The following is a 26115-nucleotide window of genomic DNA, read 5'->3' on the forward strand; positions in this document are numbered from 1 at the left end:
TGGAAAATTCTCTTTCTTTCTTTCCTTGTCCAGCACCCTTCTCTTGCTCCGCCCCCCCTTTCCAAAAGCACACAGTGAAATCCTTCTTCTCTCCTGTCCCATTTTTGGGGGAGGCGGGGGGGGAGCGGAGAGGAAAGCCGGTCTTGAACAAGCAGCCTTGTGTCTTCCAAGGAGGTCTCTTTTATTTACAAGCTTGCTGAAGATGGAAGCTCTAGATTGCCCACCGAGGGCGGGGCACCCTTAACCCTTCCCCTGCCGCCCTCGCCACACGGAGGCACTTCTTCTTCTACGTTTTAAGTCGGGGTGTGTGGAGGGAAGAATCTCCACTTTTTGCTGACAAAAAGACTGTAACTGTGTTGCTCTTTGTTTCCTTTTAGGGAGACGTGGGAGCCCTGGGTCCTCCTGGAGTTCACGGACTCGTTGTAAGTATGGTAAAGACAGGAGGGCTTTTCATCTGGGGCTCTGGGACGCTGCTTCTTCTTTTTAACTCTTTCCAAGGCACCACTAAGAGCCCCGTGGAAATGCACTGTGTTGATTTAATCTGCTGCCCTTGCAGGGCGAGGCGGGGGAGCTCCGTGCAAGCAGGGAGGGAAGCGTTAAAGCTGCAGCGTTGACACAATGGGCGAAAACAGCAGCACTGAGTTACCTTTGCTGGGGTGGGAGAAGGAGGAGGCTACTTAGCAGGTGCTCCTGCATGCAGGAAGCCACTGAGACTGCTGCAAACACACACCGTGCATTTAAAGCACACCAGCTCCACCACCCAAGGAATCCCGTGAGCTGTAGTTTTCCCTCTGAACTACAATTCCAAGCACTCCCAACAAAGTACAGTACCCAGTATTATTTGGTGATGACAGAATGTGCTTTAAGTGTGTGTTGTGTGTGCAGCCTGTTCCTCGCAACAGGGCAGTTCATTGGAGGCTGGTTCATTAGGGCAATTAGGGGACTGCACTATCCATCTCAAATGGCCTGTTGGCTCTTGCTTTGCCTATGGCTGGTCTTTGCACTCTACCAGTCCCAGTGGGCACCAGTTACCACTGGGAAGCAGTGGGGGGAGGGACCTGTGGTCCTCTTCCAGATGTTCTTGGACTACAGCTTCCATTAGCCCCAGCTAGCATTGCCCAATGAGTAGTGGGAGTTTGTAATTCAGTAACATCTCTGCACGTGAGGCAGGTTCCCCATCAATGCAATACAGCCAGCTCTTCAAAGTGTTAAATCCTCCTTGGGGTGGTTAATATGTGCCTGGGTTGTAGTGCACTTGACTGCAGGTTGTAGGATTGGTGGGAAATCTCACATGGCTGGTTTTTCCTCCATTCACAACAAATCCCACCATTCAGAAAACTAGCTTGTCAAGGTTCTTACCTAGCTTTCTTTCTTATGTGGTGGTTTTCCACATGCAAGGATTAAAAATATATATGGGGGAGGACTGTATGAAAGATCATTCTGACATATAATTTCCTTATTGGCTTAAAACACAACACTCCAGGCACAAGTATACCATTGTGCACTCTTGGAGGGGGATGAGAGAAGGTATGACCCACCAGTCACTGATCCTCTAACTGGAGATGCTGAGACCTGTGAAAGGTAGCTGGTCTAAAAGTTCGGGGAAAGCTTGTAGTGTAGTGGTAGAGCTCCTGCTTTGCATGCAGAAGGTCCCAAGTTTGATCCCTGGCATTCTCAGTTAAAAAGAGCAGGTAGCGTGTTAATGAGAAAGCTGCTGGCAGTCAGAGTAGAGAAGTTTGAGTTAAGTGGACAAAAAGCCCGGCCTTGTTTAAGGCATTTTTCCTCTCAAAAATAGCAACCCACATTTTGTTGAGACCTTGGAGAGCTGTTTCTGGTCTGCGTAGACAACTCTGGGCTGGATGTGGCAATCGTCTGACAGTATATGGTAGCATCACATGTTTAGGCTATCAGGACTGGGGATCACGCATGAGAGCATGCTGTTGTGTCCTTCTTGTATTTTTGAGCCTTCCATAAGTATGCAGCTTGCTACATGCGTTTGCAAGATTTATCAATAAATGTAATGAAGTTTATTGTCCCCCAGCAATCCGCGTCTCTCTCTGGAGAGGATACTTTATGTTTAATTAAGTCAAATGAAGGTGTCACTGTGTTGTCATAAGTTATAACACACTTTCTCTGGAAGTCTCCTATTACTGAATGCTAATCCTGTCTTATATGTTCCACTGTTGTTGTTAAAACAACTATGTTTTGGAGCCCAAAAACATCTGGAGGGCACCCTGTTGGGTACTTCTGGATTAGAGTGTGTCCCACATTGGGGAGTCAGGGCATGGCAAAGAGGTGCCTACAGAGTAATAATTCAACCTTGCAAGTATTTTTTATTTTTATGCTGCCAGGCTACAACCTTCCCCCACAGCCCAACCCTCCTGCCCACAATGTGGCAGTCATTTTTGGCTCATAGATGGCCTGAATGAGTTGTCAGGGGAAGCAGCTCTTGCACTTTATAAATGGTACATTTTCCTGGCTGAGAACTGAAACTACCCTAAGGTGTCTAAAATCTGGTGATTTGGTGGCGTGCCGCTTCTGCAGCTGTCATGATCAGCGGCCATTGACAAGGGTTATCCTCTTCTGCAAATTTGTCTGAGTCAAGGGATGGGAAACCTGTGACCCTCCAGATGTTGCTCACTGAGGATGATGTGAGTCAGAATCTGACAACATCTGGAGACCCACAGGTTGCCCACCCCTGCAGCAGAGCTATCCAAAACTGTGGCCATTGCCTAACCTCATTCCACAGAAAAAATGCCACGCTGCTCAAGGAACTTCCTTCTTTCGTCTGTCTCATTTCTCCCATCAATCAGTTTAACCAGATGATCTCTTTTCTGCATCTTTTCCAGTTTACAGTGCCTCCCCCTCTTAAGATAAGGCAGCATCCCCCCCAAAAAAAATAAGTATACTGCATCAGGGAGTGTGGATATTCCCTTCTTAGCAGTTTACACACAATAGCCATGGGAAGGCCTCTCTAAGGTCCCTCTTCTCCCAGCAGCCCCAGTCAGCATAGCCAATGGTCAGGGACCATTGGAGTTGCCTTTGTTTTTATTACTTATTTTATTTTTTACACTTATATACCCCACTTATTTTCCATCCAAGGAGCTCAAGGTGGTGTATGTGGTTCTCCTCCTCCCCATTTTATCCTCACAACAATCCTGTGAAGAAGGTTAGACTGAGATTAGGTGACTGGCCCAAGATCACCATCCAGTGAGTTGCACAGCTGAGTGCGGATTTTAGACCTGGGTCTTCCATGTCTTAGTCCAGCACTCTGAGCGTTAACACTACACTAGAGACCTTTCTGGTGATGCTCAGCATAACACCCCTCGTGGCTGACTTTGCCCATTCCCTCCTCTTGGTTCTGGATATCCTGAGGGCTTGGTACCCAGTTATCTCTTTTGCATGCTGGCATTGAGTGCTGCTCCTCCACGACCAGAGCAAGGTGTGAGCAGTAACCAGAGCTGGCCGCATCCGTCCAAGCTGAGTGATCCAGGTCTGCTTTATGAAGCGAGCCCTTTCTTGCAAGGACCCTCTATGAAGCTGCAGGGCATGAAAAAGCTATATGTTTTCAGGAAGCCGCAGCTGAAAGCTCACATGGTGCATTCGGCTGTGTGATCTCCCTGTACAGAAATATGCCTTTAGCAGAACCAGCAGCTCCTCTGTTTGTTTATCCAGGGCAGAGAAGAACTCAAGGCACAGAGCTAGCTTGCTCCGTTCTAAGGGTGTGTGTGGAAGCAAGAAGGAGATTGCTTTAACAGGGACCTTGAAACAGTTGAACTCTGGTACCTTTCCTGGGTAATTCACACAATGCTGGGAGGACCCACAGCTCAGTGGCAGATCTAATGTTTTGTACACAGAACATCCCTGGTTCAGTCCCTGTTGTGTCCAGGTATGCCTGGGAATGACCCCCAAAGCTGGAGAGCTGCTACCAGTTTGAGTAGGTAATACTGAACTATATAGAACAAGAAGGTGGAAATGTGAAATTACAGAGCTATGAGAAACTGAAGTCTAAAGTAAGAGATTGGCTTCATTATTACCAGATAAATGAAGTATTTAAACAAGACAGGAAAATTGGCTTCCAGGTGGAAAAGTCAAAGTTAGAAACAGAATTGTTAGAACCCAATACTAAGAATCTGTCAAGAATGTACAACTTGCTGTTGAAATGGAATACACAGGATGAAACGGTTAAATCAGCTATGATTAAATGGGCACAGGACATTGGACATGATATTATGTTTGCTGACTGGGAACAGTTATGGACCACCGGAATGAAGTTTACGGCATGTAATGCCCGAAAAGAGAGAATATTATGAAAATGATTTATAGGTGGTACATGACCCCAGTCAAGCTTGCAAAAATCTACCATTTGCCCAATAATAAATGCTGGAAATGTAATGAAACTGAAGGTACTTTCTATCACCTTTGGTGGACGTGCCCAAGGATTAAGGTCTTCTGGGAAATGATTTATAATGAAATTAAGAAGGTACTTAAGTGTACCTTTCATAAGAAACCAGAGGCTTTTCTCCTGGGCATGGTAGGCCAATCGGTGTCAAAGAAAGATAGGACGTTTTTTATGTATGCTACAACAGCAGCAAGAGTTTTACTAGCAAAGTATTGGAAGACACAAGAACTACCCACGCTGGAAGAGTGGCAGACGAAGGTGATTGACTACATGGGACTGGCAGGGATGACGGGCAGAATCCGTGACCAAGGGAAAGAGACGGTGGAAGAAGATTGGAAGAAATTTAAATTTTATCTTAAAAATTGTTGCAAAATTATTGAGTGTTAAAATGTCATGGGTAAAGCATAGCAGATTTGCAGCGATAAATGACTGGACAAGAGGAAAGAAAAGGGTTAAAGAAAGGGATTTATAAGTAATTTAGATCAGGGGTTGCTGAAAAAGTTTAAAACAGGGATGCAGAAAAGGGAGGCATGGGGAAGTCGTTGAAATTGGGTATAAGGAAAAAAGACTATGAAATTATACATGTTTCTATGTTTGTTTGTCTATGTATTGTTGTTTGTAATGTCTTATATTATATGTTGAAAAACCAATAAAAATTTATTAAAAAAAAAAAAAGGTAATACTGAACTAGTTGGGCCAGTGGTCTGACTCAGTATAAGCAGCCCTTCATTCAGAGCCATGAGGACTGTGGCTTTTCTTTGTTAAGTGAAGGGCTGTTCCTCAGTGATAGAACTTCTGCTTTTCATGCAGAATGTCCCAGGTTCAGTTCTTAGCATCTCCAGGCAGGGCTAGGAATGTCCACCGTCTGAAGGCTGCTGTTTCAGGCAGATTTCCTATTCCAGCCTTCCTTATGACCTTGAGCTTTTTCCACGTAGAATCATAAAATTGTAGAGTTGGAAGGGACCACAGGCGTATCTCATCCAACCCCCTGAAAAGCAGGAATCTTTTTGCCCAGTGTGGGGCTCAAACCCACAACCCCGAGATTGAGCTATCCATGGATGAATTCAGAAATACATTCTCAGCATACTCTAGTTTGGTATTGTTTAAAATGCACCTTTTTTAAAAAAAGTAAGTTTCTAGTCCTTGTGGCTTGACTGTTCCTCTTTGTGGTAAACTGCTTAGCAGCAAAAGTTAGACAGCCCTCAGAGGAGGCAGAAGGCTTTGTTGTTCTCCATTCTTAAACCTTACTTCTCTCTCTCTCTCTCTCTCTCTTTCTCACCAGGGCGATACGGGTGCAGTTGGACCTTTAGGTTTTCCAGGACCAAAAGGATTAAAGGTGACTGACTTCCAATAAGCAGAGGCCATAGCTCAGTGGTGCAGAGCACAAGGTCACAGGTTTGATCCCCAGCGTTGCCGCTCAAAGACCATATTGGGTTGTTGGGCTGGTAAAGACCCCACAGAGCCATAAGCAATCAGAGTGGACCAGCCTCTCCCAGTGGAGTGTCCTGCAGATGCTTTCAACTACAACTCCCATCAGCTATGCTTACTGGGGCTGATGGGAGTTGTACTCCAAAGCACCTAGAGGGGGCACCATATTAGCAAAGGCTAGAGCAGAAGATGCTAGATGAGATGGATCATAGTTCAGTGTTAGAATACTAGCTTGCCATGCAGATGACCCCTGGAATCTCCAATCCAAATGTGACCAGGTAGCAGGTGATGGGGAAATCCTTGAAGAGCAGCTGTTGGTCAGAGTAGACAACAGGTGAGGAAACGGGCACAATGACTTGCCTGCCGAAGGTATAAGGCAGCTTCATATGTTTTTCAAATTGTCTGAGCTAGTCTCCCCTTAGTTACATTCTTCTTTCTTTAGGGTTCCCTTGAACCCAGCACCCACAATTTGTTCTGCATGCAGAAGTGTGTGTTTTGATCTGTAAGGTGGAGCACAACTCCAACCCTCGAATTAGAAGACCATGGAATATGTCCCCATCTCCTGAAGCCACAGGCAGGGAAGCATCATTAAAACAATCTTAAATGGCACAACACAAAAAAGGAGGGAAGAGGGAAATGAAAAAATCAGACACCAGTAATGGAAGTTGTGTACTAGTTTTTATAATGACCAACTGGAATGGAAACTGTCCAGGAAATGGACTGTAGCTAACTGTGTTCTGCTTAGAGAAGGCCTATTAAAACCAATGTATCTTAAGTTGGCCACACCTATACTTCACCTAGACACTTCAGTGTGCCTAATCTGAGTAGGACTAACATTGGCTGCAACCCTATATTTTCTCTATGTTCCCCCCTTTATCTGAATTTCCTGAAGCAAATGTGTTGCATGGATGGTTTGGTGAATGGGAATCGTCCTTATATTTCAGGAGATCCCTGATTCAGCCTCCTCACACTCCGTGGCTCTTAGATTTGGAATGAAGGGCAATGCTTCAGTTCACCTTGGTCTCACCCTCTCTTTTCTCTTTGTTAGGGTCTGATGGGGAATCCTGGAGAGAGTGGACTGAAAGGTGATAAGGTGATCTGAATATTCCCTTATTGCACTGTTGTTTTCTTTCTGCATGCAAGACCCTGTTTTCTTCACACTGTGTGATATATACCTCATTACTTGCAACTCCCTTAGTTTGCCAGTCTTTCTGAGCTGTATATCTAAGTTTAGAACATACTGGAAAAACAAAGATTTAACACTCTTAAGATTGGTCCCATCTTGTTTTGTGAAAGGTTCCCAGAATTAAAGGGGATGGATCTGTAACAATGTCTTACAATTTAATATGATCTAGGGCTGTTTGGTCATTATTGGTGGCAAAAATCAGTTCACTTGTCTGGGGAAGAAATATGGGGTTGTGTACAACATTAGCACTACTTAGTGTATACTCAGGGTAGACCCATTGAAATTAATGAATATGATTAATTAGGCCAATTGGTTTCAGTGGGTTTATTCTGCTTATAACTTAGATAGACACAGCCTTTGGGGTTTTATTTGCACAGCTAGATATTTGGTGATCAACCAATTTGTTCTCCATCAAGAGACTTTAGGATTATGCATTTTGCCATCATTTTTCTCTGCAATTCTAATTTCACAGTGAAATATACATTGGATAAGATCCAATGTTAGCCACACCCAAAGTAGACCCATTGAAATTTAAGTCTATTAATTTCAATGGGTCAGCTCTTAAGAATGACTTAGTAGGATCCCACCCATAATTTTTATGTTGTGGTCCATCTTGTAGAATATATATTTATTTTTCGAAACTTTTTTTTGTTGGAGAGCATATCTACTTTCTTTGTTCATGTGTGTGTGTGTGTGTATATATATATATATATATATATATATATATATATATATATATATTGCTTTTCATGAAGTGAAAGTTCGTAAAGCAGTTTCCAAAACCCAGCAACTAAAACTGAACGAAAACTAGATAATGAATAATTTATTTTATTTCAAATAAATAAATAAATAAATAAATAAATACTTGTGAATGTTTGAAGTAAGAAAGAATAAAATGTAGTAAAATATCCAGTAACGTCAAAATGCTGTAAAACCTATGGGATTGGAAAGCATTAAAATTTTAAAAACCCATATATCAGAGCAGCTAATCAGATAGACAAGCTCCTTTGTCTGGCCCTTTGAGTGCTCACTAGGCCACACTGCTCACCCAGCCTTGATCAACTCCAGAAGCCCTTGACTGCTTCTGCTTGACTGGAATGTACTCTTGAACTGTGATCGCGCCTCTTGCTTGCCTGTTTCTGGCTTTTGAAACCTCTGTGTTTCTGCATGACTGGAATGTAGCCAACTGTACAAACGTTGCTCTGTGTATTATTATTTTTTTGCCACCTCTGGCATGCAGCCCTCAGAAGGTTGCTCATGAGGGAATCTGGCCCTTGGGTTGCAAAAGGGTCCCACACCCACCCCTGAAAGAAGCCCCCATGCCGCTGGGTTTTTCTGCTAGAGGGATCTGAATCATTCAGAACAGAGCTCCAACTTTACTCTGCTCCAGGTGGGGGGGGGAGTATCCCATGTGCAAGAGAGGGTCTGAAGCGCAGGATGCTGGCTCAGCAGCAGCAACAGCATGGCACTCAAAATGTCCTCTGTATTGCCAGGAGCCAGCAACCTTTTCCGAATTATTAACTCAAATCAGATGAGATCAGCATCCCCGGACCTAACTTGTTCCATCTGCTGCTTCTTGCTGACTTGCAGAGTTCTGGGAGAAGGACTTACAGGTTTTGAGGGCATCCCACATCCTGCTTGGCATGAGCTGATGTCTCTCTCCTTCCACCAGAGTGTTGTAGAATCGATGCAGCCCTTTGCTCCGGTGTGTCTGCATTGTGGCTCTGCTGGCGGAGGATCTTACACACATCTCCAAGTTATTTTACTCCAGTTCGTTTCCTTGTGCAGCAGATGTTCCCAAAAGACTGAACCCCAGGGTTTGCAGCAGTGACCAGTCCAGATCTTTCTCTAGGGGCAGACAGTCACTTGACGTGCACATTTGTGTATGAAGCAGGGTAGACATATTGAAATTAATGTACCTAAGTGCATCATGTCCATGAATTTCAAGGGGTCTACTCCAAGTAGGACAAAGATTGGGTTGTATCCCAATCAGAGTAGACCCAGTGATTTTTTTTTTAATGACTAACTTTAATTCCATTCATTTCAGTGGGTCTACTCTTAAGTGTAACTTAGTTGGATACAACCCATAGTTTTAAGCGTTTGTAGAACTACTCATTTTTTGTAATAAATTAGTCTGCTTCCATCTCAGTAGCATAGCTAGACAGGGACGGGGCGGGGGCATTTTTCTTTGTTATTGTGGTATGTATTTTGTGTTTTTATATTGTAAACTGCCTTGAAGAGTGGGGTAGAAATTTAATAAACAATAACAATAATATAAAGTCTGCACAGGAATGGAAGAGGATGGACTCAGCAGTCCCATCCTCATGTAGTACTAGGAAGAATTGGACCCTCATGGGTCCCTCCCTCCCTCCCTCCCTCCCTCCCTCCCTCTACTTCTTCAACATGGGTGACAAGCAACATCTTCCACAGCACCTGGAGGTGGCACAACCAGCTCAGTCCTCCAATGCCTTGCCTCTGCTTCCCATTGCAGCATCTGTTGCCTGAGGCAATTGCCTCACTTTGACTCATGGTAGGGCTGGCCCTAAGGCCACTATTGGATGCTGTGCTTATCCAGTTGTCCACATGAATGTGTGAACATATCCTTTTAGCAGGCTTAGCTTTGGGAGGCCAGAGTTAACAGGTGATAACTTTCACTGTGTGTTTCTGTTTAATAGGGCTTCATTGGCTATTTTACAAGGGTATTAAATTGTAGGCCATCTCACATGCCAGGGTTAGGATGGCCTAGAAATTCTAATAAAATTAAGAAGTTGTCAGCAGTGCAGCTATTTCCTTCAGTTGTTTAGATTTTTGAGAGTAAATAATTTGCCGTGCATTGCCTAATTCTTTCCAAATGCCTGACAAAAAAGAAGAAGAAGCCTTGCTGCTTTTGGGGAAAATATACTGCATATGTAAGTTTACATGGAATAAGCACCTCCTGTGAGAATATTCTAAGAGTCTGCATCCACAGCAAAATGTGGACTGATAGGCTTAACTACTTGATGATGCAGGCAGGGGTGGCCCTTTTCAAATTGTCCACCCCTCCCACCCCCCACAAATAAGTCAACTAAGATCAGGGAGAGAATTGTTGGTCCAGTCGCTGCCTGCTATGCTTTCTACTTGAAAGGGAGAATTTTTGGTATGTGTTGTGTATGAACTTCCTATGTACACACAGGTCCCACTATCCAAACACTCATACAAAAATTCACTTATCCGATCACGAGGAATTAGTACCGAAAGCTTCGAGAACACTGTCCAACCACCTTGTCCTCTGTCGTCCCCTTCTCCTTGTGCCCTCCATCTTTCTCAACATCAGGGTCTTTTCCAGGGAGTCTTCTCTTCTCATGAGGTGGCCAAAGTATTGGAGCCTCAGCTTCAGGATCTGTCCTTCCAGTGAGCACTCAGGGCTGATTTCCTTCAGAATGGATAGGTTTGATCTTCTTGCAGTCCATGGGACTCTCAAAAGTCTCCTCCAGCACCAGAATTGAAGAGCATCCATTCTTTGGTGATCAGCCTTAAGCGAGCCTTACTTTTTTTGTTTTGCTAGTCCATGGGAGCTGTTTTGCCAGAAATCATGGTGGGTGGGAGAGAGAGAGAGCAGATAAGAGAGTGGTCTTTCCTTCCTTGTTTGTCTTTTGCAAGGTTTCAGGGGGTTTTCTTGGGTTTTCCTTAGCCCTTTCCTCAGTTCGTGGTCAAAATTCCATGGTCAGGAATGCATTATAAATTTTCTCATAGGAATCACTGGAAATGGTCTGCTTGTTATGCAAACGCTTGCCTAACAGACCATTTCCTGAGAATGCATTGTGTTCAGATGGTGAGACTTGCGTGTACTAATGCCAAACTCATTCTCCGAGTGTGGATCCTTACGTAGCTGAAACATAATCTATCCTCACAATGGCCAGCCAGATGCCCCAGTGGGAAGCTTGCAAGCTGAGCACAGCAGCCCTCTCCTGCAGTTGTTACCCCCAGCAATTACAAAGAGCACTGCCTATGAGCCTGCAGTATAGGGTCGCCGTATTTCAAGAAGCACAAATCCAGACACAGTTGCTCCAAAAAGTTGTTGAGCTCCTTTTTTTGACAGTCGTCCTAAGTTGTTGAACTTCTTTTTGGCTATCAGCAGCAGCACACAGCAAGCTGTCTTCTGAAATTGCTGTATAGAGGACAATGAAGTGACCACTGCATGGTGCTTCTGCCATTGCTGGAGAACAGACTAAATCCTAGACATTTACTGTTCATTTGAAAATTCCCCCCAGGCACCAATTTAGCCCCCATCCCTGGACATTACCGGAATTTTCTGGTTTATATGGTGACCCTACTGTAGTGCAGCCCTCATTACTAGTTGCAACAGAGAATCTCATCCTTCACAAGGTATAAGGAAGAATGAGGAGGATGTCACCCACCGATTTAGATGGTTTGAAAAAGAGGACCAATTCAGAAGGGGTTTAGACAACTTCTAAGCACTCTTGTGCACCATTAATTGACTGGTGATTTGTCAAGGAAGAACCTCATGATGAGTTATGTCCTCCTGTCATTGGTGTGGGAAAACTCCAACTTTGCTCAGAAGTCCTGTTTTGCTCTGGGGGTTTTTGCCACCAATCCTGCCTTGAACAAGCCTGGAAAATGACATTTCTGCTGCTCCAGTAAAACCAAGTCCTTTCCCATTAACCTGGGCATGTGTTTTATCCCTGATATGATGTCTGTTGTAACTTTCTTTGGTGGTGTGTGTTCAGGGTGATCAGGGAGTGCCTGGTGTGCCAGGAGACGTTGGATTCCAAGGAGACAAGGTAACTGATTTTAAGTATAAATCTTGAGGCATTGCTGCGCCTGATTCCCACCCACCACCCGCCCTTGGTGAGATTATTGCACTCCAAACCCACTTTCCTTCAAATTAAAACTTCTTGGGTTTTTTTTAATCAAATTACTAAAATTGCCTTCTCTTCAATTCAAAGCTATTAGACTGCCATGACTCATTTGTGTGCATGCTATTTGTAAAATGGGTATTAATTATTATTTCTGTACTGCTTTATTTATTGTTTGGTGTGTTGTTGTTGAGCCACTTTGGACACAATTTTATGAAAAAGTAGCATGCATACAAATAAGCAGATTATCTTCATGATTAATAATAATTACATTAATGTTTCACCTTAATCAATGAGATCCTCTGATGGGACATTTATTTTGGGCGGGGGAGCTTTTAACATGGCAGGTCATGTCCTGTGGAACTCACTGCAAATACATATTTGGCAGGAATTGCCCCTATTTTCTTTTAGATGTCTTTTAAAAATGGAATTGTTCAGACAGTCCTTGGGACCAAGGAATTTTTTACCAACCAATTTTTATTGATTTGGTACTGATGCTTTTACTTACGCTATTATTGCAGCATTGTGTTTTTACGTTGTTTACCACCTTGTTACATTTTCTATGAAAGTCTGTGCATATAATTTTTATGCCCCTTTTCATTCACTGACTACCGAAGTGGTTACCAATCAAAACTGCAGTAGTAAAAGATTACAATGAATTATTCAACAATCTAAAGAACTGGTAATAGTGGCTAGGGAATCTCATTAGCCTGGTCTGTATGTCTGGTGTGTCTGGAAAGCTATCTGGGGCCTAAGGCAGTTCCAGAAGAATCTGCAGCACTTGTCAGGTATTCAGTTTGAACAGGCAAAGAGGGAATGTACAAGTCCCGCCCCCTTGATGACAACATTCATATTGGGCACCCTCCCCAGCCAATGCTTGAGCAGCGTTGACCTGAAGCAGGGCCAACCCACCCAATGAGGCAAGGTCAGGTGACCACTTCGAGCAGCAGGTACTCGCTGCCGCAGTGAGATCCTTGGAGGCTGATCTGCTGCTTCCTTGGCAGACCCCCCACCATGCTACCTCCATAGCAGCCTCTTGGAGAATAGGAGACACTGCTGGTCTCCTCCCACCCCTAGAGAGGAAATGGCAAGGGCTACCCTCTGGGGTCTTTGGGGCTCTGCACCCACCCAGCATGATTCAGAGCAGGCCCTTTCCCTGTCTCTGTGACAGCTTCTGATTCCCACTTCAACCATTGGATAAGATTGATTTGATTCTCTCCCTTGTTCCTGATGTAGATCTTCACTCACCCTTTCTTCCCTAGCTGGGGGTGCGGACACAATTTTGTGGTTCTCCTCAGGTGCCAAAACATATTGTGTTGGCCCCAATTTGTAGTGAGTTGTCATGCTTAGGGCTGGAGCATACTGATTTTGCTGGGCTACAACTCCCATCGTCCCTGACTGTTGCACATTCTTGCCTGGGGCTGTCCTCTAGAAGCTTCTCTTCTGTTTTTCAGGGTAGCCAAGGTTCACCTGGGATGCCAGGTGCCAGAGGAAAGCCAGGACCCGCTGTAAGTAACTGCTCCTGTTTCCATTTTGACCCATAAAGGCTTCTGCCAGTAGTCTACTACTCAGAACCAGTGTAATGGCTAGAGCAACCTTGTCCCCAGTTATTTTAGGATTACAGCTCCCATCATTCCTGACCATTGGTCATGGATGAGGTGTTGGGGTTTGTAGTGCAACAACATCTAGGGACTCAAGATTGGGGAAGGCTGGATTACTGGGGAGAAGAAAGGTGGTATGTAAATATAAGAAAATAAAAGGTGATTGAATGTGTCCTCGTGAAAAAAGTATTTTCTTGGTAAGCCAGATAGAAAGCAAACCTAGTCCTGACCTGCTAGTTTTCTAGGTGGAAGGGTATATTGGTTTTATGTAGGAGCATTTCAATAGGTGAGCACCCAGCTTGACAGCCTCAATCTTAAAAAGCCCTCTCTTGAATCATTGTTCCCCTTCTGGTTTTCTGCAGGGGAAGATCGGTGACAAAGGTGCAGTTGGAATTCCAGGATCGCCTGGCCCTGAGGTACGAGTTCAAGATTGCTTCTTCCTTTGCCATTTTTTTAGTTGGTTTCTTCTTAAACCGCATTCTATCCTAAGCTGGTCATCCTTCCTTCCTTAAAATTCATCCACTTCTCTGAATCCCACCCCCTTGCTTATTACATTTTTTAAAAAGGCAAGTAAAATGAATGTAAGAAGAGCCCTGCTGGATCAAGCCAAGGACCCATCCAGTCCAGCTTCCTGTTCTCAAAGTGGCCAACCAGATGCTTGTGGGAATCCAAAATGGATCAACACAGCTGCCTGCAGGTTCGGACCCTTCCTGGGAGCGGGGAAGGCTATCTCAATGGGACAAATGGGACTGTGCCCCATCAACCTCACCCCGCACTCAGCCAGCCCACAGCTGCCTACTTCTCACATGCATCCAGTCTAGTGCGGTGGAACTTCCTATCAGCGTCCTCTTTCATAGCCTCTGTGTTACCCTTGTATAACTTAGGTGGGAGGATGATGGTGAAAAAACCAGAATTAGGCAGCCTCTGCCTGCCATTGGCTCTACTTGCTGTTGGTCTCCCTGCTTCCCATTCTACCAGTCCCAATAGGCACCAGCTCCCACAGCTTGGGGGCGTGGCTTTTGGAGCTGTCACAGTGAGCTCCTGCCCCACTGTTTAGGGCTGAATGAGCAAAATGGAATCTGGTATCATCTTCAAAAGACTAGTAGATTTCTTGTGGCATAAGCTTTCGTAGGCCCAGGCCTGCTTTACCCATTGATGTCTTTTTGTAATCAGCATAATGCTCATGCCCCAAGACTCCCTTTTGGGTTTGCTATAACAGGCAGGACATAACTTAGGAGTCTAGTGGAGCACCCTCATCACTTGAAGCAGCTGGGTCATATTTTTTGGTTGTAGGGACTCATTTGGCTGAAATGAGAGGAAAAGAAGGAAAATAAAGAAAGGAGTTCATCCAGGAAAGCTCCCCACCATATTGGTCAGCCCTCAGTTATTAATATGTTTGTATCAGGAATAGTCTTTGGCAGATACTAGAAATCCATTAGAAAGCCAATGGGGTTAAAATAAATAAAGGCTATTTAAGTAACGGGACACGGTCTTGGTGGCAGAACTAGCATCCTATAAACATGTCAGAGAGGAAAGGCAGAACATGGATAGGTTTAAAAGAGAAATGGTTTATATTATGAAATTGTATGCATCAAAACAGTTTGTGCCATAGTCAAAATATGAGTCTTAAAAGCTTGTGGTGAGGTTCTGGATTAGTTTCAATGAATTATATTTTTCGGAATGGCTGTCCTGTGAAGTTTACTACAGTTTCTCTCGTTCATGTATGTGATGAGGCAGTGGTTGAGTATTGTCCAGCATTCTTTTATATAAGGAACAGGATGAAACACTAAATATTTAAAGAGTGCCACCTATCTTCCTGAAGAAGGCTAATTTAAGCCCAGGTCCTTTGGTTATTTTTGCAATGTGGTTGCTGGTGCAAAGTTGCTCCCCCTCCCTTGGCTACCTCTTGCACTGCTCCAGTAATATACAGTGGTATCTCAGGTTAAGAATTTAATTTGTTCTGGAGGTCTGTTCTTAACCTGAGGTACCACTTTAGCTGATGGGGCCTCCCCCTGCCGCCGCGCCGCCGCCGCCCAATTTCTGTTCTCATCCTGAAGCAAAGTTCTTAACCCGAAGTACTATTTCTGGGTTAGCGGAGTCTGTGACCTGAAGCATCTGTAAACCGACGTACCACTGTACAACTGTCACAGTCAGTGGGGGAGGCTGTAGTTCAATGATAGAGCATCCGCTTCGCAGGCAGACATTCACAGCTTTGATCCACGGAATCTCTAGCTAGCACTAGGATGAAATTGTGCAGAGCTGCTGCCAGTCAGGTTAGAAACTGCTGAGATGGAGGAACTCAGGATAAGGCAGAGTCCTGTTGGTAGTATGAATATTTCCCATGTCACAGTTCTGGTGGGAGTGGGGCTGTGGGGCAGGAAGAGCTGATGGGATCTTAGCCACCTTTGTGTTCATAGAATATTTTATGTTACTGGTGCAATGAGGGAGACATTTCCTATGGTAAGTCTCACCCAAAAAATGATACATGGAATGAGGTGTGGCATCTGATCCTATGCATATTCATTTTTGTAGTGAGGAACTTGTAACCTTCTAGATATTACTGAACTCCTGACTCACATCAGCCATGACCGTTGGCTGGGCTCCAGCAGCCCCTGGAGAGCCTCAGGTTCCCTGCCCTATATTCCTATATTGTAGGTCACTTTGAGTTTTCTTTGCATAAAAAGACCGAATAGGTATAAATAATAAATAACAACAACAACAATGTCCATGCTTTAAAGTAAACTCCACTGGGTTCAGTGTGTGCATGGGGTTTGAATTGCACCATTTAATCATCCCTGTTAAAGATGAACTTGGGGCTTCCAATTGAAGGATATTTATTCATTTCATATATTTATATATTGCTTACTACTAAACAGTCCCTGATTAGTTTACAAATGAACAAAAGAATAAATCAGACAATGAAACTGAAAAACCACAAGGCAATATAAAACAATAAAATTAAAAAGGCAGAATTGTAGCAACACAGCATTTACACACACAGTGTTTAAAATTCCACCCTTAGCAATATGAAGCAATTGATTTCTAATTCTGCAGTTGGGATAGACAGGGCATGCTAGGTATAGGGGATCTGTGGCTCCCCAGATGTTTCTGGACTACAGCTCACATCCCCCATGACCACTAGACTTGCTGGCTGAGGCTGCTGGGAGTTGGAGTCCAACAACATCTGGCAGGCCAAAGGTTGATGAGCAATAGGTTCAGGAAGGACAAAAGGAATTTTCATACAGGCTTGTATTAATGTACTGAATTCATTACCATGAGTCAGCACCAGCTCCAGGTTTTGCAGACCCCCAGACAAGATGCCCTCAGAAGGATGCCTTCACTGAGTGGGTCTCCTCCTCCTCACCAAGGTTACTGCTACTCATTCAATTGCCTGTTCCCTGTGAGCCCAAGCCATATCATTGCCCAAAACAGGAGTGAGGATCCTGTGGCCCCCTAGATGTTCATAGAATTGTAAAGTTGGGACCATGAGGGTCATCTACTCCAGCTTCCTGCCAAACTGGGATTTGAACCCATGACCTTGAGATTAAGAGTCTCGTGTTCTACCAACTGAGCTATCTTGGATGTTGTTGGACTCCAACTCCCATCAGCCCCAAGCAGCATGAACATTGGTCAGGGATGATGGGAGTTGTAGTCTGACAACATTTGGAAGGCCAGAGGTTCTCCATCCCTGGCCAATAAGGAGTAGACTTGCTGTTGTCACTCTTCATATGCTTTGAGAGGACAGGTCAACAGGCAGTGAGTGATACCAAGCAGAAACAGTGTCAGAGGGCTGGACTGATGCCAGCCCCAACACAAGATGTGGTGATCGCCACTGGCTTAGATTGAGGTTAAGGGCTATCAATGGCTTATAGCCATGATGGCTGTGCTTTCCGTCCACTGTTGGAGGCAGTATGCCTCTTGGTGGAGGTTAGTTCATAAAGCCAAATGGGGCAGTGCCCTCAGCCAAGGGGTGGCCAAGGCTGCCAACTCCTCCTCCTCCACCCTAGTCTCAATGTTCCCTTTGTAGGACTCAACAGGGAGGAGGATGGGGACAAAACCCGAATCAGTAGGCTTGTCTATCATTGGCTCTGCTGCACCTGATGTTGGTGCCCCTGTCTTCTGCCCCACCAGTCCCAATGGATACCAACCACCACTGATGCCTTTGAATACCAGTTGCTGGGAATCACAGGTGTGGGGAATACTTCTGCATTGCTTGTGAGCTTCCCATGAGCATCTGGTTAACTGCTGTGAGAAAAGGATGCTGAACTAGATGGGCCCTTGGCATGATCCAGAAGATCACTTCTGATGGCTTTGTGGCATTGTAATTAATGGAGGACTGAACTGTCATTAGCCTGGACCAGTTTGTAATTGACGGAGGGCAGATCTGTTAACAGTTATGAATCTTCCACATTCAGAGAAGGCAGTATGCCACTGGGTTGCCAGTGGGGTGGGAGGGCACACACTGGCTGTGTGTGAGAGAGAGACAAAGAGAGTTGGACACTGCTTGTTGCCTGTCTGGAAGCATGTTTAAGGCCACTGTGGGAAGCAGGATGTTGAACTACATGGACCTCTGCTCTGATTCTGGTTGAGTTCTTAGTACATCATCATCAATATCATTTTATTATTTATGCCCTGCCCATCTGACTGGGTTGCCCCAGCCACTCTGGGTGGCTTCCAACACACATAAAAACAATTAAAAATTTCCCTATGCAGGGCTGCCTTAAGATTCCTTTCTAAAAATTCTGTAATTCTTTATCTCCTTGATATCTGATGGGAGGGTGTTCCAGGGAGGGCACCACTACCAAAATGGCCCCCTGCCTGGTTCCCTGTAACATCAGTGCTGGATCTCAGTGTCCAGGCTGAACAACGGGGTTGGAGACGCTCCTTCAGGTATACAGGGCCAAAGCCATTTAGGGCTTTAAAGGTCAGCATCAGCTCTTTTAAAAAGACATGTGCATCATTGGAGCATGGTTTCAAATATTGGCTCACACCACCAGCTCCCCCCCCCCAGTCAATGTTCTGGTATTTTGCTGGGTCTGGAACAGCTCTCCATTGAGTGGTATCACTTGATAATCTTTCTCTTTGTTAATATTGGCTTGGACTGTGGCTTTCTTTGTTTCCTTAGTTGAATGGATTGTGGGCGAAAAATGGGGTTGGTGTTAAACGTCAAGTGCTCCAGCTAATGAGCATGTCGTCACCTCTCCATTTGCAATGCCAAGTCTGCTCCCCCCCCCCTCTTCTTGGTCAAGCTTGCAATACTTTGATTTATTTGTTCAAGAAAACATGACTAGCTGCTGACTCTAAATGCGGAAAGAATTGAATGGGGACTGCCTTTGCTGTGTCGTGCCAAGGAAACATTTGCTGACATAAGCACATCTTTAGCTGAGAGAAAGGGGAAAGTTTTCATGACAAAGAAGGATTGATTTATGCTAAGGAACAAACAACACATTCATAGAATTATCGGGCTGGAAGGGACCCCAAGGGTCATCTAGTTCAGCCCCCTGCAATGCAGAATATCAACCAAAGCATCCCTGACAGGCAGCCATCCAACCTCTGCTTAAAAACTTCCAAGGAAGGAGAGTCTACAGTCTTCCAAAGGAGACTTTCCCACTGTGGAACAGCTCTTAGTGTCAGAAAGTTATTTCTTAATGTTTAGTCGGAATCTCCTTTCTTGTAAGTTGAATCCCTTGGTTCAGGCCCTACCCTCCAGAGTAGGGGAGAACAAGCTTGCTCCATCTTCTATGAGACAGCGCTTGAGATATTTGAAGATGGCTATCCCATCACCTCTCAGTCTTCTCTTCTCCAGGCTCTTATATTCTACAGCATAAGATATTGTTCAGACAATTAGCAGATTTCTGAAGTTAATTGCAAGTGGGGGTGGGGCGCATGCAAATGGGAAGATTAACAGTTCCCTTATACTGAGTCAGATCCTTGGTTCATCAAGTTCAGCATTGTCCACACTGACTGGTTCTACCTGGAGATGCTGGGATGGAACCTGGACCTTCTCCATGCAGAGAAGATGCTCTACTGCTGAACCACAGTCCTTCCCCAATTAGCAGGCATGTCCCTCCCCTGACCAAATTGAGACCACAGTTGGGAGCAACTCCCCACAATCCCCGAGTCCCAATCCAAATCAGCCTGCTCTCCAATGCCCACAAGTTATTATTTATACAGTGCCCCAGATTTTAAGCATGGTATGATAAGCAAGAGAACCAAAAGAACAAACATTATTTTGATTAGTTAACTGGGTTCAGACTTACTGTAAGCAGGAAAACCTGCTCCCTGCCTTGCTGGCCTTTTCCCACCTGGCCTGGGAGGACGGGGCCCCAACTGACTCCACCTGCAAGAGCTGAGGCTGATGAACAGACTCTTAGAATGGGGTATTGTTTACTGGTTTTTATTGCTACTGATATTATTTTTTTGTATCTCTGTTTTAAGATTTAATGATTTATGTGGAAATGGATCAGCTTGGTTGTGTATTTTTGATGTGTTTTATTTGTTGTTTATGTCTACTTTGTTATGTTGCAGTTATGTGTTTTTCCATGTTGTAAGCAGCCTTGAGCATGGTTTGAATCCCGGAAAGGTGGCATACAAATAAAATAATGTTTGTACGTATGTACTGTATAGTAGCTTCATGCAGCCACTTAAGGCACTATGGTTTGAGAGAGAGTGTTTTGGTCACTCCACTGAATAAGCCTTTATATCTAGCTATAATACTGGACCTAGCTTCAGTGTTCCCTCAGCCAATAGAAGAAGCAAAAAATCAACAATTTGGCAACCACAGAATAAAATCAACATTACACATACACACCCCCTCCAGTCTAGGCTTAAGTATATAGGTACATAGCAAAACAAGAGTTGACCAACAAAAAAGTTTTTGGTGCTGGTCTTGCTACACTACAAGGAGCCTGGTTTATTTCAGCAGGCAACAGGCTAGCTCTCTCCTCCCAATGCTTGGTGTGTGAAGCTTTAGCTTGGGGACCTTGTTGTTTTAACACCATTTCTGTCTGATGCTCTCTAGGGCTTTCCAGGTGACATTGGCCCACCAGGACAAAATGGGCCCGAAGGCATTAAGGTGAGTGGTGCTGAAATAAACAGGCTTTGCATTTTTCTTGGCAAGTGCCAGTGCATATGAAAGAACCAAAGAAAGAATGGCTGGGTAAGGAGAGGAAGAGGAAAAATCCTGGAGATCCCTGCAGATAGTCATGGCCAAAGCTCTGGTTTTTAGGGCTTGTTTGTGTTGAGATGGCTCCAAGAGAGCTGGAACAGATTTCTTTTTTCTCTCTTGGTCTCGCTCCCCTCTCAATCTGCAACAGAATTGATGTTGGATGCCGTCCTGTGGCAACACGCACTGGAAGGCAGCTTTCACTCTGTGTTTCGATGAGCCCTTGGAAGCTTGTGTGTTTTTTTCTCAGCCTTCCCCACTCTCCCCCTTGTCTGTTGCAGGGAAAACCAGGAGCACGTGGGTTACCTGGCCCCAGGGGACTACCTGGCCAAGAGGTAAGAAAGGAGCAGGAGATGCTGACATGTCTTTGGCCATGTTGTGTAGTCCAAACCTACTGGAGGGCACTGGCTTGGCCATGGCTTCAGACACCTTTCCTGCTTTAAGCAAACTTCCTTTCTTTCATAGAGTTATACAGCTGGGTGCAGGGTCTTGTAGATCATCTAGTCCAGCCCCCTTCCAATTCTGCTTGATGCAAGAAATCTGACAGGTGGCTCTCCTAGCCAGCTTCTGCTTGAGAGAGACCTTCACCACTCTGGCAACTGGGTCCATTGCCAAACTGCCCTCATGAACAATAAGTATCTCCTTATGTTCAGTCCAACCCATCCTGTAACCCATTAGGATCAAGTCCTGCTCTCTGAGGCTGTAGAGAACAAGCCATGGACCTCATACATATTTTGCAAGAGAGCTGCCATGTCTCCCCCCGTCTCCCCCTCTGAGTCCCTCCAGACCACTAATCTGGGGCCAGTGGTGGTATAGAGAATAGAGGGCCAGACTAGGACATTGGGAGTCAGGGGTTCAGCCAGGAAACTCACTGGGGGACCTTGGGCCAATCAGTGCCTCTCAGCCCAATTGCAGGGTAATTGTGAAGTCAAAACTGGGAATGGGAGAACCATGTATGTCACCTTGAGCTCATTGAATAAAGGTGGGACATAAATGCAATAAATGAAATATTTATTGAGCAGTCATCCTGATTCACTTGCACAAAGCTGACTTGGAGGTTAAATTATATTTGGTCTTGATAGAGCATTATTTCCTGATTTGTGGGGCAGGTATACAACAGTGAGCATTCATCCTGCTTTCACACTGATTTTCTTGTGGGCTGTTTATATGCATTTCCATTAACCATTCATTCATCCTGCACTTTTCAATTAATTTTCCAATTGCTTTCCAAACTGCAAAAGTCCACTTCGGTTTTTTAAAAGGGTGACAGAGCCCTTTAGTCCACCATAAATGGGCTCTGGCATGTGCACTGTTGGCAGACTGGAAGCCTCTTCTGTTCCTTCTGCTTTTCCTCACAGGCCTTTCTTTCCTGCTGACCATCTTCCTAGCCTTCCTTTGACCTCATTCCACTTTGATTAATGCAGCTTAAATTTGCATTTGCCTTTCTTGTTTAATTTGCAGCCAAACCACCTTGATGACTCATGGCAATCCTGAGATCCTTTTCTGATGTACTGCTTCCCTCTTCCAGGAAAATACTTTGCAGTAGTTGCACCAGGTGGTGCTTGCATCTTTTAAAAATAATAAAGGGTTGTAAGCCAACTCAGTTCTACTCAGAGTAGAACCACTGAAATTAAGTCCATCATGCTCATTACTTTCAATAGGTCAACTCTTGAGTAGGACTAGCATTGGATACAACCCAGAGAGAAGATGCTTTTTCCTTCTAAAACAATTACTTGACTTTGCTCTCCTGCAACTTACTAATGAACCAAATAAAACCCATTTTATGAATTAACTGCCTAAGTGGATAACAGCCCTGTTTTGACCTGTCTCCCATTTTCCTTTTGTGATCCAGGGAGATGAAGGACCAGTGGGACCACCTGGCATCCCAGGGGCAGAGGTAAGAGAGATGAAGAGGGCTGTCGTTGTTGTGGGCAGGTGTGGGGAGTTTTTTACATTTTTATTTTGCTTTGTGAGTGAGATGGCACAACGGCACTTTCTCACCCTGGCGCCGTTGGGTCAGCCCTCAATTATATTTAGTGCGGCCACCTCACGGTACACCAATTATGCAAATTTCTATAATTTACCCCAGATTATCTAGAAAGGGACTTGTGTGAGGGAAAACTTATTGATTTAGAGTCTCAGGCAGAAGTTAATCAAACGAACACAAAAAGTTTTATTAAACAAAGGACGTTTATGACACAAAGTGGGCCAGGAAACAAGTTCTTTCAGGTAGAATTTAACTTACTTGTAAGTAAGTTAAGATGTCTCAGGCTTAAACACAATGTCTCAGGATTAAACACAATATTGTAGGTACAACTCTTAAACATCAGTTGGTACACTTCAGGTAGATAAATATTCAGGTTTCCCAAAGAAATGGTAAAATGTTCATATCAGTGTCTGTCACTTAGATAATACAATACTTTCAACACTATACCACTTCCTTCACAGCTTAATCCTTTGGTTCATGAGTGAAGGGCATTTTTCCTCAGTTACCCCCTCTCTTAACAATCCCACACCTGAGATATTATAAAAGGTATTACAGACCCAGGGGATCTCCTCTCCCCTTGTCACTGGGTTGGGAGTCTTCAGTACCTAGAAGAATTCTCCCTTCCTGGCTAGACTGACCCCTCAGGGAGCCTGAATTCCCATAGGATCTGTCTCTCCTGGCTCAGACTCAGCCCTCCCAGCATACTCCTGTCTGGACACCTTCCCCAGACCCTCAGCCTGGTCTCCCTATCCCTATCCCAGCTGCGAGGCTCTGTCCTCTCCCTATGGATAGTCTCCTCAGAGTGTATCTCCTTTCCCCCTCAGAACCCCTTCACCCTCTCTCCCAACCTGAAACCTGTATAACCTCTGCAAACCAATCATATCCCTCCCCCGGAACTCTGGCCAATCAAACGCTGTTGCCAGTCAACCATTTGCTGGCAGGGGAAAAAACAAACACTTGGTGACCCAGCCTGCCCACCAAACAAATTTTTCTGTCACAGCTAGTTTCTAACCAGGGCTTAATTTCAACCATTCCTTCCCCCACCCCCTTATCCCCATGGCTTTGAACCCAGAATATATTTTGAATGGTTCACACTTCAAACATGTTGAATAATAATAAAAAGAGTGCTCTGAGCATGTGCAGAGTGCATTTTGCTCACCACCGCACTCTGAACAGGTTTGAATCTCTGCTTCCATGCCCACCTTTTTTTAAAAAAAAAAGGTAACTGACAGCCCTGTTTGGGTAACCAGAATATGCACTTGGCTTGTCCCCTGCTTGCTTTTAGATACTTGGTCAAGGTCCTGTTATTTCAGTGAAACTATTTCAGTTGGTACTCATTTTTTGTTCATTGTTGCTTTGTTTGTAATGAATATATATGTAATGAATACACACACACACACACACACACACACACACACACACACCATTTTAATGTATTTCATAACTAATGGTTAGATTGGCTTGAGGGTCAGCACATACAGAAAGGAGTCAGGCCATCTTGTTTTTGCAACCTTCTCCCAGTTCCTGACTGGTCTGACAGGTTACACAAAGGCTTCTTTAAGGGCATGCTGACTAATTTGGTCGAATTTGGTGACCTGGAATTCTCTCCAACTCAGGCTGAGGCAGCTGTGGAGGTTCTAGCCCACATGATGATGGTTATTTACATTTATTAGTTGCTCCCCCTCCCCCCAAAATGTGACCTTGTCATATTCATAAGTCAAATCCATGGGATTCAAAGCACATTTAACGCATATGGTTTTCCCCAGGGCACTGTATTTTACCCCTCACAAAAAAACTACAATCCCCATGATTCTTTGGGAGAAGAAGTGTGTGGCCTGGATGTTACCTTACATAGTCCAAACCAACTTACAGATAAAGCAATCATGTTTGTACTGATTCCTGTGCCTCTTGCTTCTGCTCCTGACAGTGTTTTCTGCACTTGTATGTGTGTGTCATTTTTCAGGGTCCACTTGGCAGGAAAGGATTTCCAGGCAAACCAGGCCCTGATGGCTTAAAGGTAAAGATGGCTTTGTTTTAGACACAAGAAGGGAGGCATTTGGGTAAAACGTGGTGTTAAAATCCAGGGAACCCTACTGCTTAAGTTTCAACATGCTGTGCATTTGAAAGTTGCTTCAAATGGCCATTTTTTACTATTCTTTCTTGCTCTGGAAATTCCTACTCATGGTGGTTTCTGTGGCAGAAAGAATGATGGTGCATATTTTTGGAAGCCACAGAGTTTTATTATTAACCATTTTAAAATGTCTTCCCTCCCCACCACCATCCTTTTTCTTTCCATCAATCTGTTTTGGATTTTCTCCATCTCTCTCTCTCCCCCCCTCCCCCCCAAATAGTTCTAGGGCATGCTTCTCTCCCCTTCCGATTCCTTCCAGAGATAAAAAAATGTAACTCTTGAAACTGAAGAACAACAAGGCATCCCAAGCAGCCTTTCTGTAATCATGGGGCAAGAGAATGCAGCTGCTGTTGCCATAAGACTCCCCTCCCCTCGCCCCCACTGCCACATCCTGTGTAAATGCTGTGCTAATTGGATGCTTTTCTGCCAGGCAACCATGCCCTTTGCACAATTTTCAGCATATTTGCAGCTTGGTTAAATCTCTGCTACTCTTTAATTTTTTGGGGGGTTAGCGCTAGGTGCTAGGTGCTGTACTGAATATAGGAGCAATACTGGGCCTGCCCAGAAGACCTAGGCTCTGCTGAGCCTTATTGCTCCTCTGTGCTTCATGGCTCAGTTCAGAGATCACATCAAGCCATGGTTAAGGGAGCTTAACTGTGGTCTTAGTAAGTTGTCTGTGTTGACAAACCATGGCCTCCAAACTGAGCAACTGTGGCTTAGAGTGTGTTTATAAACCAGCCTCTGTAGGAAGTAGCTGAAATGGCAAACTAGAGTTACAATCTTTGCTTTACTTCCTGAGGCTGTAGCACCCTAATGGGAAACCAGAACAGCAAAGCAGCTTTCTCTGTATGTTTGGAAACTCAAACCATGGTTTGCTGAATTGAGCCTGTGTCACATTATCGTGTTGTGGTGAAAACTCTAGTGTGTGAATAGAGGAAGGGTGTCCTTTATCCATGTTGTACTTACAGTTTGAAGTGGATCCCTGGCATTTGTCCACCACAGTTTTGCAAAGACAAGAGTAGAGAACCTCTTTCAGCCCGAGGGGCCACATTCCCTTCTGGGGAACCTTCCAGGGGCCACATGAGAGTGCTGGATGTCACATGAACCAAGGGTGGGCAGAGCACTGGAAGAGATTCTTACCTTTGTATAATAGACTACATTCCAGCCACTCAAGAGTCCAATATATCTTCACCCAACTTCTCCGTCTTCTATCTGGGGAAGCCAGGCATTACCATAGTTCCAGCCAAGCCATATCAATTCAAGAGGGCATGGATCAGGGCTAATGAGGGATATGGCTTGGTAAGGGTCCCTAAAGGTAAAGGACCCCTGGCAGTTAAGTCCAGTCGTGAACGACTTTGG

At 44.6% G+C, this 26115-nt stretch overlaps 1 protein-coding gene across 1 annotated transcript in view; it reads left to right on the forward strand.

The window, feature by feature from the left end:
- The window catches only part of COL27A1 (collagen type XXVII alpha 1 chain), a 262533-nt gene that overhangs the window by 116614 nt on the left and 119804 nt on the right, over window positions 1-26115 (forward strand). Inside the window, exons 14-23 of the mRNA XM_053374834.1 lie at window positions 378-422; window positions 5685-5738; window positions 6879-6923; window positions 11744-11797; window positions 13327-13380; window positions 13836-13889; window positions 20495-20548; window positions 20920-20973; window positions 22491-22535; window positions 24589-24642. Coding sequence (XP_053230809.1) covers window positions 378-422; window positions 5685-5738; window positions 6879-6923; window positions 11744-11797; window positions 13327-13380; window positions 13836-13889; window positions 20495-20548; window positions 20920-20973; window positions 22491-22535; window positions 24589-24642 — 513 coding nt within the window. The remainder of the gene's footprint in view (window positions 1-377; window positions 423-5684; window positions 5739-6878; window positions 6924-11743; window positions 11798-13326; window positions 13381-13835; window positions 13890-20494; window positions 20549-20919; window positions 20974-22490; window positions 22536-24588; window positions 24643-26115) is intronic.

The sequence above is a fragment of the Podarcis raffonei genome, chromosome Z (genome assembly GCF_027172205.1).
Source record: "Podarcis raffonei isolate rPodRaf1 chromosome Z, rPodRaf1.pri, whole genome shotgun sequence".
NCBI lineage: Eukaryota > Metazoa > Chordata > Lepidosauria > Squamata > Lacertidae > Podarcis > Podarcis raffonei.